At 37.5% G+C, this 12,771-nt stretch overlaps 2 protein-coding genes across 5 annotated transcripts in view; one reads left to right on the top strand and one right to left on the bottom strand.

The window, feature by feature from the left end:
* Positions 1-7,806, top strand: part of c1galt1a (core 1 synthase, glycoprotein-N-acetylgalactosamine 3-beta-galactosyltransferase 1a) — an 18,126-nt gene extending 10,320 nt beyond the window's left edge. The window contains 4 exon segments of the mRNA XM_057354812.1: positions 4,193-4,573; positions 4,576-4,722; positions 4,725-4,849; positions 7,675-7,806. Of these exon segments, the coding sequence (XP_057210795.1) occupies positions 4,193-4,573; positions 4,576-4,722; positions 4,725-4,849; positions 7,675-7,806 (785 nt within the window).
* Positions 7,807-10,839: 3,033 nt separating this feature from the next.
* Positions 10,840-12,771, bottom strand: part of col28a1a (collagen, type XXVIII, alpha 1a) — a 114,215-nt gene continuing 112,283 nt past the window's right edge. For all 4 annotated transcript variants that reach the window (XM_057354902.1, XM_057354901.1, XM_057354903.1 and 1 more), the window contains 4 exons: positions 12,181-12,732; positions 11,954-12,087; positions 11,316-11,553; positions 10,840-11,197 (listed from right to left, as the gene is read on the bottom strand). In XM_057354902.1, coding sequence (XP_057210885.1) covers positions 11,022-11,197; positions 11,316-11,553; positions 11,954-12,087; positions 12,181-12,732 — 1,100 coding nt within the window. In that variant the 3' untranslated portion in view covers positions 10,840-11,021. The remainder of the gene's footprint in view (positions 11,198-11,315; positions 11,554-11,953; positions 12,088-12,180; positions 12,733-12,771) is intronic.

Below are 12,771 nucleotides of genomic sequence, written 5' to 3' on the forward strand. Positions count from 1 at the left end.
GCAGTTTCAGTACTATGATGCGGTCTAAAGCCTGACTGGAATTTTTCGTGTATGTCATTATTTTGTAAGAAAGAGCACAACTGAGTGGACACTACTTTTTCTAGTATTTTAGACAGGTAAGGGAGATTTGAAATCGGTCTATAGTTTCCTAGTTCATTGGGGTCTAAGTTTGGTTTCTTGATAAGAGGCTTAATGACGGCCAGTTTAAAGGGTCCTGGGACATGGCCTAGATTAATTGACGAGTTGATAATGTTATAAATGGGCTCAATTGCAACGGGTAATAACTCTTTTAATAATTTAGTTGGTATGGGGTCTAATAAGCAAGTTGTAGGTTTAGATGTTGCAATAAGTTTAATTAAATCTTCCTGTTTTATAGGTGAAAAACACTGTAGCCTTTCTTTTGGGGCGATGGTTGGTACTAATTTATAGGACAGACTTGGAGGTTGAGTTTTTACTATTTTGTCTCGTATGTTTTCGATTTTCTCTGTAAAAAAATTCATGAAATCATTGCTACCAAGGTGCGGCGGAATACCCAGGTCAGGTGAAGTCTGTTTATTTGTTAGTTTAGCAACTGTACTAAATAAAAACCTTGGATTGTTTTTGTTAGTTTCTATGAGGTTACGGAGGTGCTCAGCCTTTGCTGCTTTTAGTGCCTTTTTATAACAGTTTGCACTCTCTTTCCACGCAATTTTAAAGACCTCTAATTGGGTTTGTTTCCATTTGCGCTCCAGTTTACGTGTTTCTCTTTTAAGGGCGCGAGTGGTGCTATTGTACCATGGTGCTATGTTTTTCTCATTAATCTTTTTTGACTTCATAGGTGCGAAAGCACCTAATGTATTAGAGAAAATAGTGCCCAATTTGCTGGTTATGTCATCGAGCGATTCTGTATTTATTGGTATGGTTATTAAAGGAGTCAGATCTGGCAAGCTCTTTGCGAAACTATCTTTAGTAGTCGAGGTAATTGCTCTACCCTGTCGATAACGAGTTAAGTGGCTGATTTCTGCAGTGCGCAGTGTCACGACCAGAGCGTGGTGGAAGAGAGAACCCAAGCGCAGGCAGGCAGTGAAGGGTTAACAGATACTTTATTTTACAAAACACAACCAAAAACAGAAACTAAAACACCCACGATGGGGGAAACGAAACTGATATACATATATAAAACAAGAGACTTCCCACGAGGGGGCAAAATGAAAACAAGACAAATAAACTACACACAAAGACACGACCAAACGTCTTAAATCATACGAGGCACAAAACTCACAAAACTCACAAAACACGAACAGGAACAGGAACACGGGCAAGAGCACGACCACGATACAGGAACACACAGCACAGGCACCAAACACATACAATGTACGAGCACAAGACAAAGAAACAAGAGGGTATTTATAGGAAACACAAACGAGGGATAACGACATGGGGCAGGTGTGAGACATTAAACACTCAGGGAAAGATTACGAGGAAACGAGAGGAATGGGGTCAATGACAAGACACTGGAGAGAACGTATATTATTGTCAAACGGACAATAATATGTTTCTCTCCACACATAACCAAAGACTTTGTCATGGCTCTGCTACAGGACCAAGAAAAACATGACTAAGGAAGCAGAGCCATGACAGCGCAGTGTACATGTTATAAGATAGTGATCAGTGACATCGTAGCTCGCTTCGTCGCTTTTTACACACCGTGCAATTAATAATATAATTATATAGCAATAATATAATTATAATTATAAAGCAATAATAATTAAGTGCAATATTAATTATATCCTCCAGATAATACACTATCTATTTTTATACAACTTTTTCTGTAAATTATATTTCATTCATTCTGTTGTATATAGCACATACCTTGTACTACAATAGTCTATTCTTATTTTTTACTTGTACATATTTACATACATACATAGCTTTGTTTATTGTATTGTATTTCTTAATTTTTTATACCCATAGGCCCTTATTTAAATCATTGTGTACTGTATTCTATTGCGTTATGGTCTCTGTGTACTGTTGTTGCTGTTTCTATGTTCTGGATGCTCCTGTCACCAAAACAAATTCCTTGTATGTGCAAACATACTTGGCAATAAATCTCTTTCTGATTCTGATATGCTATAAACTTACTGTATATGTTATGTTTTTAGGCAAGTCGAACACATGTTAAGGTCTTACATTATGTGGCAAACCACCTAAGTTTTCACTTAAAATAGAAGAACTCGCAAAAGATAAGTAGTTTGCATCTCTAAAATCTTACCATTTATCATTTTTATTGTAAAACCGTTGGCTTTGTTTGCCTTCCCACGTCTCACTAGTCCTCATTAGTGCTGGCCTACCGACTGTCTTCTTCAATTTGATTGGCTGAACGTTCTGTCTTCTTCGGTTTGAATGGAAGAAGTTCTGCTTGGCCTCTGTAATTTGATTTGCTGGAATTCAGTAAGCCCTGTATGATTGGTCAAACTGTTGACATTGGGTAGCTCTGTCAAAGCCACTAGATGGAAAACCTGCAACATTTAGCCAAAAAAAGTGTAACGGCTAATGCTTATGCCTTGGCTTCATCGGAACGCAGGAAAGGAGACCAGAGGCTAGTTATTAATAGATGTCAATAGATATTGTTAGCCGTTATGCTTTCTCCAATTGGAAGTGTTACCAGTTGGAACTCTGGTGCCTGGCACACCAGGTCTGGCAGTGTGTGCACATACTGTCACTAAAAAGCTTGTATTTAAGTGAATGTTCATCATATGTTGACCTGTTGCTTCATTTACTGCGTTCATAGCAACAGATTTGGTTTATACTAAGTGAAAATAGCAGCATTTCTTAGCGATATGCTATTTACACTACAGTAAGTAATAATAGTGACAAATTTTGTTTATACTGTGTAAAAAAGCTGTATTTTCTTTGCCGTGTAAATAGTAGCTAGATGCTTTTAAAGATGCTTATAAATAGTGGCAGATGCTATAAGCACCTCAGTACTGATATATATACTATATAATTATTATATAAAGCCATCCCCAGTCCCACTCTCTATTACCCTAACCTTACCGGAAAATTTATTTTTAAACAGCTGTTAGCCACTTTTTAAATATTTTCTTAGTTTTGGTGAAAATAAATGCCTGTTGATTTGATGTAAAAATGTAGCATGGCGAGTTCAGCAACTACAGCAAACTACATGACATGCATCTTTGTCACAACACCACTAAAACCACTAGTTAACTTTGTTTTACCATTCATACCATTCTAGGGGAGGTCCAACCAACATTTTTGTCTGCTCCCGATGCCCATGGTACAATAAAGGGCAGGGTTTATAGAAACCTTTACCAAATTACATTAACGGCGAGCCTTTTTGAAGATATTTTTATAGCCATTAAAATTATTCGACACTACATTTTATTTTTGTGTGGCATAGCAACAAGTGTCCTTCTCTTAGAGACACTTTTAAGTATACAAAAGGCTCTGACTCTTTTTGTGGACACTGTTGGTAAAATATCTATTGTATCTAAGTGTTTACTGTACTTACCATTATTAAGTTATTAATCTGTGTCTGATAAAACTTGACATTTTGTGGTTCTCCAAAAGAAGTAAGCTGTTCCAAAATAACCACTCCTTGACTATTGTTGTCTGATCTAAACCTGTTGACATGCCTAATTTTTAGGGATGCACGATAAATTATCGGCCATATCGGTATTGGCCGATAAATGGACATTTTTAATGTTAGTGGTATCAGCCGATAATAAAATTTAGGTCGATATATTATTGCCGATAAATCATAAATCATTTCCTCTGGTTAAACCTCTTCAACTGCACGCTGCGCACAGTTAAAATACAGTACAGTACTGTCTTTCTGTCGTGATCATTCACTTACTGCTATTAGCAAAACATTGTTGATGTTGGTACAGTATGTAGATACAGTATTTATGAATGTGTAAATTATAGGCTCAAAAGCATATTGTTTGAATCAGACTGCTGTCTGAATGCTTTCTGTCTTATGACCTGTTAGACTTGTGGCTATTAGGAAAAAAATTCTGGGTTGCTCTAGAAGAACATCTATAATTTGTTTATTAAATAAAAAATATACCAGAAAAGTTTGAAGGTTAAAGATTTGGTTTTTTACATAATTTTTTTACAAAATGTACATATCGGTGCATCCCTACCCCATATCGGTCAGTGTTTTGTCATGTGTCTTTGAATATTTTTACAGCCAAGAACGAACGTGTTGCCCTTGACCTTAGCCAGAAGGTAAGAGTGTTCTGCTGGGTATTGACAATGCCCAAACACTTGCAGTCCAGAACCAAGCATGTTCGAGCCACATCTGCCAAACACTGCAACAAAGTCCTGTACATGATCTCAGAAGAGACAGATTTCCCCACAGTAGGGCTCAACATCTCAGAAGGACGGAGTCATCTCTATTGGAAGACCATAGGGGCCTTCCAGTACATTCATGCGCACCATATGGACAATGCTGATTGGTTCCTCAAAGCCAATGATGACACGTTTGTTGTCCTGGAGAATTTGCGCTACAGCCTGTCAAAGCACAGTTCAGAGGAACCGTTGTATTTTGGATGTAGGTTCACACCTTTTGTCACTTTTGTAGTGGAGGGGCTGGGTACATTCTTAGCAAAGAGGCTTTGAGGAGATTCGTAAAGGGTTTTGCTGATGGACTTTGCAAACACACCACAACACTGGAGGATATCGTAATGGGGAAATGTATGGAGAAGATGGAGTTAAAACTAGTGATTCCAGGGATGTGTTGGGGAGACAGACCTTTCACCCTTACCCTCCTGACTACTACCTTCTTAGACAACCACCCAGACCACGACCCTGGTATCTCCTCTATGATCATTATAAACCCGTTGAGGTAGGGATGACATGTTAAAGGTGCAGTGCATTCTGTAGTTACTCTGAATATTGGCAAGTCATTACTAAAACCAATAAACCATAATGTTTTTGTATTACACACCGTTTTCCCACATGAGGATAATCAATACATTTTCTTGAAATTCTCATTTTTATATCTGATTTAGTAAACGTATACTTATAAATAAGTTTAAGTTGCACTATGTATTTTTTTCACTTACAAAAGTTTCAATCCCATTGACATACATAGTAAAACCTTTGAAAATATGTTTTATTTGCCCCTCATGGGGCTACAGTGTTGAGATCACATGACCGACTGTTCTCGGAAATTGCACTTAAACATTATTTAACCCTTCTTGCATGATTTCTGAAACTCGCGGTCAGGATTTTTTTGCTGTGTTTTGATTGCTCTTAGGGCATTTCACATATTTACCGCATCAGTGGCGTAACTTTGTTTTGAAAAGTGGTGGGGACAAAGACGACACAAACAATACTGTAATAAATTGTTTCTGTAAGAACTCGTCGGGAATATTCATGGACGTCACAAGCGCGAAACATGTAGGTGACTCCTCTAGAAAACAGTATAAAAACTGCGCCGCTTTATCGACTGCTTCAGTGGTGTAACGTTAGTGCTAAAGACGCATAACAAGTAATATTGACACCGCCGTGAAGCAGGTTCGAAACCGCTTATCTCACTGTTCTAATTTTTCACATATCAGATCTGCTTCCATTTGTTTTTAAACTATATCATGTTTTCATCAGTAGATCATTTAAAGCATGTTGTGCTTTATTATATGTAAGGATGGCTGTTGCCGTACGTAATTAAACGTATTACAGTTTTTCTCGATTGCTTAAACACATTTCTTGAAATTATGCCTCGTATTCTCAAAACAGTGAACACAAATCCATAACATCTCACCCAATTCCCCAAACATCCTATTTTCAGGTCAAAATGAAGCTCTCTTCTCTAAACCATTCAAACTTGCTGAAAAAACAAACTTTTCCCCCAGATATGACACACAAGCCCTCAAAAACACCCACACTGCAACATAGTCTTAAACACTGGTGAGATAAATTCAAAACACTGTTATTAAAATCTCTTTGTGGGACTTAAGAATAATTTGACAGATTAGTGTTTATTAGAATATACAACATAAAAGAGTGCACATAGAGCAAAGTACAAGAATGAGCTTTAGGAAAAAATAAAAATAAAACATTACACTATTGGAAAGTAGATGAAGATGATCTTACAAGACAAGAAAAGTTCAAAAACCAAAGAACAATTTACAGTAAACTGGTCATGCAACACAATTCAGTACACATCTGCACAAATAACATTTACAGCCAGGCATTTAGCAGATGCTTTTATCCAAAGCGACTTACAGAGAAGATAAAGGAAACAAAACAGTGAGGCGATTTGTCAATAGGAGGCGATGTAAAAAATATGGCATCCTCTGCACCTTTGGCCCAATTTCGTAAAAGTGTACAATTTTCTGCAAAAATACGGAACAGGTAAAAAAGGCTACAAATGCACATTTGTAAACTTGATAATCACAAATTTGAGGGTGTACACATGCTACAGTTTACTGGATACAGAATAGTGAAATTTCTCTCATATAAAGTGTGTACTGTGATTATACTGTCTATACTGTTTACTGTAAGTAGTATAAAGCGCAGTAGATGATTCTAGGATGCACACTTACCTGTGCTCCTATTGATATTATCCTGAGATTCTGGTTGGTGTGTCATCAGTTTTGCAACTGAATGTTTTTCTGATGGACAAATGTGTGCTATTTGAGTTTACAACTTGACACTTCAGTTAATTATATTGTGTGTTTGTGTTTTCTGAATGAGAACATGGTTAAACCTATGCAAATTGAGGCTGTTTGTGTGTGGGGTTTGTACAAGTTGGTGTATTGTTCTGAGAATGTGTTTATGGTTGTCAGAAAATGGTGAGTTGTTTCATGAATTGTGTGTTAGCAATCGAGAAAAACTGTAATTCGTGATGAAACAAAAACTACTTAAACGAATGTGTGTTTTCCCCATGTTAAAAATTTGGTGTTTGACAACCCCCTGCTAATAAGGACAAACATTCAAGTATACAGGGGAAACAGATGGAAAATAATATCATAAAAAAATCATATTTTCACTAATTACTACGGGCATTGCCTGATAGGCTACAAATATACAACAAACTTTCTAAATTTTGTTTTGAACTCATGAAACTACAAAGTTGTGACTTTTTCCATTTATTGGAGTTTTCTATCAAGTATCAAAATGTAATTAATTTTGCAATAGGCGATAGCAACCGCATGTCGAGAACAATAAGGACGAATATATAGCATCAAAGTGCAATTAAGCGCAAAATGTTTGGTACATGTATGACTTGAACAGCCATTTTCAAATATTTTCATCATTTTATTAAAAATAAATACCTTTACAATCTGATATGTGATAGGGAAAAAGTTCAGCAAACTGCAGTCGCGAACCCATGACGACATGAAGCAGGTAACACTTGCTTTACGCTCTACGTCACGGGAGCAGTGAAGCTTCGTGTGCCTTTCTTACATTTTGTCTATTCCAATCTGAAACTGATGGGCGAAGTTAGTATAAATAGCCTCTGCTTACAAAGCGGGCTACTTGCACGGTAAATAGACACTCCGTATTTTTTATTTCTTACAATAAGTGGTGGGGACAAAATTGACTTTGGCAAAAAGTGGTGGGGACATGACCCACCCATCCACCCGCAAATTACGCCTATGTACCGCATACTGTAAGAGCTTGTCACTAGGTGACATTCTTCTCTGCTCTGTTTATTCATTTCAGGGGCCTGGATGCTGTTCAGATTTAGCCATTTCTTTTCACTACATAAATACAGCAAAAATGTACATATTAGAGTACTACACCCATCACTTGCGCCCATATGGATATAAATACAAAAATGACCCAGATGAATAGTATTTTGGGATATTTGACCTCATATACTGTAGCCTGTTACTTACAGTTTGTAACTGAAATATAACAGAGCAGTCAAAATAGTATCTGTTTAACTTTATTCATACAATATTAATGGTACGTTGAAGTAAACCAATTATTAAATTTATTGTAATAATTGTATTTATTATTAATCAAATTGATTTTAAACAGATTTCAGAGGTTCTTTTTTATTTAAAGTAATCTGTAATTTGTTTAGATTAAAAATTAATTATTGAGCAAGTACATAAACAAATCAGTGTTCAAAACTATTACCTTATCTAACTAAGGCTTATGAGCTCATGCGCACTGCTAAGGGCATATGGCCAATTTAAACATCAACAAACATCATTAAAACGATTAATAAAATTATGTTAATCAATATTTAATTTGATATTTTAACACGCAATACTACCCATAAAGGGTGAGGGACAAAATACTGTGCATTTTAACCATGTGTCATATTAAACTACAGTAGTCAACATTTGAAGTGGATAAAAAAAGTTCATCAAAGTTGTCCTAGACAAGAACTGGTATTGTTCTTGCCTTAGGACAACTTTGATGAACCTATTTGATCCACTTGTTGACTACTGTATATGGCAAATCATGTAATTGCCAAACATGAATGAGACACGTTAAAATGTATATTGTTGTACTGATAAAGCAATAATTCATACAGTATGTATTAATAGACATACTGTATACACTTAAAATGGTTTGAGGATTTTTTCACAATACCTTTGAGCACATTTTTTCTAGAACTTTACAAAATGCAAGGTATTTTTCTACTTTTACGTAATATACTGTAAATCTTAGGGGTCCACAAAATGTGTCTGTGAAGTTTCAAAATACACCACAGATTTTTTATTATACCATGCCCAGTTTTGCATGTGAGGAGAATCACGCTGTTTTGGTGTGTGTCTCTTTAAGTGCAAATGAGCTGCTAGTCTCCACCCCTTTCCAGCAGAAAATGCAGGCACGCAAAGCCACTAGAAGGCAAACCTGCAACATTTAGCCAAAAAAGCATAACGGCTAATGCTAACGCCGAGGCTTAAGCGGAACGCAGGAAAGTAGACCAGAGACGAGTTTTTTAATGGATGATTTTGTTAGCCGTCATGCTTTCTCCAATTGGAAGTAGTGTTGTCACGGTACCAAAATTTCAGTAGTCGGTACCAATACCAGAAAAAATCCACGGTTCTCGGTACCAATTTCGGTACCAAAGCAAAACACCAGTACATGCTAATTGAAACACAATATTATTAATAAAGCTCATTGATAATATAAATGTATAGAAAGCAATGCCATTTTGTATACATGAAGTATACAAGTTAATTGTTGCCAAAACTGTTGTGTGCTCACTGGGGTCTTCATCCTGCTCAGTCTGCTGCTGTAAAAGACAAATAGAATAAACTTCAGTAAGTCAACTGACCGAACAAACATGCATATGCAATATTAAAACAAACATCAGTTTTTATACTGCATTTACACAAGATTACTTACATTAAGGTAACTGTATATTAAAATAATAAATGCAACAGATAGATTTTTCTTTAGTTTAAATGTGTCTTTTTAAACCTAATAGAGTTATCTATCCAAGACATACACATTGTTAGTCATACAGTTAGTATGCTAGTTTTCTAGCACATAGATTGCAGATAGGCCTATATAAAATAGGTACTGTAAACCCCATCCTGTCCTCCCACTTATTTTACCCCATTACAGTTATAAAAGCATTAAATGGTTAATAAGGACACTTGACTGGATTATCATTGGCGCTAACAAATTAACACGCAAACAGGGACGTTTGTTTTAACGTAACCTTTAACTTAACATATGATATAACATTCATAATGCAAACGCGAACAGAATTTGAAACTTACCGCTTGAACTTGTTAACTTAAATCCGGATGCTTCCTCGTTTCACCACAAAACTCTGTTCGTTTTCTTCGTGATATGACTTTAATCTGAAGTATTTCTGTGCGCATCTCTTGTGGAACGGAGCCGCGCTTATCCGCTCATCACGTCTTATTGCGTCTATGAAAAGTTTCCGACTGACAACCTGTCAGACAGAGCATCAGTACCCTGTTGACCCGGGACGGCGGTGGTACCGGGTCTTATGAAAATTAGGTACCGACATCTTTTTTATTTTTAGGTACCGACTTGGACCAGAAGTACCGGTACTTTTGACAACACTAATTGGAAGTATTACAGACCCTTTCATTATCCTATAATAAGAGTATCTCTGATGCAGGGCTGTAAGCCTGTGCTTCCAACCACAAAACAAGAAAGAATGGGTCACATAAAGCGAATGAACACCGTGTCTCGTCTTTAAACACCAAACACATTGTTTTCTATAAGCGAACGGACTTAACAAACAAGTCATATTATCTATATGTGAAAGTACACATGACAAACCATACACACTGCTTTCTATAAGTGAAAGTCTCAAGACAAACGCGTCGTGTTTTCTCTATAAGTGAAAGTAACGTTACAAAGGACAAATCTGTTGCGTGTTTACAAACCATACACATTGCTTTCTACGAGTGAACGGACAAATGTGTCACAGTGACATTTTACATACTTTTACACAAGTTGACACAGTCCGTGAGGTGTTACTTAAAAAAATACGGGCTGGAGGAAATCCATTGCTCTCGTCTCCTCTGAGGCTGGGATAGTGTTCTGTGCTGGTCTGTGCAGCCAACAACACAACAGCATGCTTTGCTCGAACTTTTGCCATGGTGTTGGAACTAATACACGTATGCCGCTTGCGAAAACAAAAATGGCGGCAGCACCATGGGTGGAAATGTTCAGATGAGGGGCAGTTATATTATAATAAGAACCTCTATCTACGTCAGAAAGGGCACAAAATCGGATCGGCTCATTTGCTCACAGGCTTGCAGAGATTGGCTCACCAAAACAAAGTTACTGGGTTGTCATTTTTCATGTTTTCTGAGTCAGTAGATGCACCAGAGACCCAATTATAGACATAAACACAGAAAAAGTCTGGTTTTCATGAAATGACCCCTTTAATGGAGTATACAAAACACTTTAAGTGCAACTATAGTAAACAAAACTTGACACATTCCATTTCAATAACAGCACTAAATAAACATACTGTATATCACCATAATTGTAATGGTAACGAAGCTTGACGAAAATAAATCAGTGAATAAAGCATTGTGCTTGATTTTGAGGGTGTGTTATGTCTGCAGCACACAGGTTTTTCTACAAATGTCCTCTGTCTCAAAGCGGTTGCTGTTGCCTTGGCAACCACCATACCAGAACTGTGCGCATGCGTTGGCCTCCGGGTCATAGTACCACATGACACTGTATGCCCGACATGGCCCAGGATCCAGTTCCTGACTACAGCCTCCATCTGAAAAAACAACAGCATACATATCCAATGTAAATGCAAACATGCAATGACACACTGACACAAGCGATGTTTATAATTTGTAGAGATGCTGCCCAGCAAATAAATAAATAAGATTTACCTTTTACAATGACCTCAGGCTGAGATGGGGGTAGTGGTTGTGGGCTGATTTCGGGAACACGCAGCACGTTTGAAGGTGTCTGGGGTCCCAGTGCTGGGATAGAGGACTTGGGTCCCATTATGTTTCCTGATGGGTCTGTTGTCACTTTAGGTAGCTCGTTGGCAGACTCATTAAAAATAACACCTTCGTAGTCTAATAGTTGATGAGAAGGGGTCTCAAATTCTGCTCGAAGACCCACCTAGGATAAAGAGAGAATTTCAGATTATTACCAGTCATAACATCAGTAAGCATAAAGTTGATGGTTCTTTTAAAATAATGTGAACAATATATTTAGATTTTTTATATGTGCATTTTTTAAAGAAAATGCTTAAGATTAATTAATATTTAACAATGTTTTGGAAATTATTTACTTTTTAATTTAATATTTATTTATTAATACTGTAGTAGTTAATTATTTATTAAGATTTAATAGAATTGTTTCTTTATCTAGTCAGACATTGTTGTACTCAGACATAATTGACAAAGCATTAAGAAATATTGCTATTTTTTTCAGTTTTATAAGTGATTTTAACAACCATTAGATAGCTTATATTGTTTTCTAGATAAGAAGTTCCTAATGTTTAAGTATGTAAGAACACCTTTTTGCTCTCTGTGATGATGTAATTACTGATGGGAGCCTCAGAACTGTCTGGAACTGGACCAGGCCCAAATGGACGGAAAGCGTTGCCATAATCATGCTCGCAGATCTGACTCAGCAGCCTTTCCTCCAATGCTAAATCATATAAAAAAACAGAAAAACATTTAGCTAAGTACACCATAATTTCAAGGAAATCACACTTTTGTCATGTCAGTCTGGCCTACGTACAGGGCAGTGCCATAAAGTCATCAATCAAGTAGACGTATTCAGAATCCGGATCAGAGGCTAAAACGCTCATCTCATTCCTAAACTCTGTGTACTGTGAGTTGCTGCTGTTCATAGCACCAATCACAAAGATCTCAATCCCATCAGCGTGAGCTTCTTCCGCAGCCTCTTCCAGACTCACTGTATCCCGTTTGTCCGCCAGACCATCCGTCAGCACAACCGCGACCTTCCTTACACCCGGCCGGGCTGCCTGAAACAGCTGAGCAGCCCGGTGAATGGCGCTGCCCGTGAATGTCCCCTCTCCCAGGTATGGCATCCTACGTACGGCAGCTTTGATCCCAGCTTGGTCGGACATCTGCTGAAGGCTGGCCACCACCATGTCCACATGACTGTAGAGCACCACCCCTACACGCGCGGCATCCCAGCTCACGGACACGCGGTCCATCAGAGCGTCTACGCAATCCTTAACCACCTCAAAGTTCTCAGGGCCAACACTCTCTGAGCTGTCGATAATGAAGACCAGCTCCAGAGGGCTCCTGCATTTGAATCCACATCCTACAAACAAACACCCAGAGTTCAATAAATATATCCCTA

This window comes from Triplophysa rosa, linkage group LG16 (assembly GCF_024868665.1).
Source record: "Triplophysa rosa linkage group LG16, Trosa_1v2, whole genome shotgun sequence".
NCBI classification, from domain to species: domain Eukaryota; kingdom Metazoa; phylum Chordata; class Actinopteri; order Cypriniformes; family Nemacheilidae; genus Triplophysa; species Triplophysa rosa.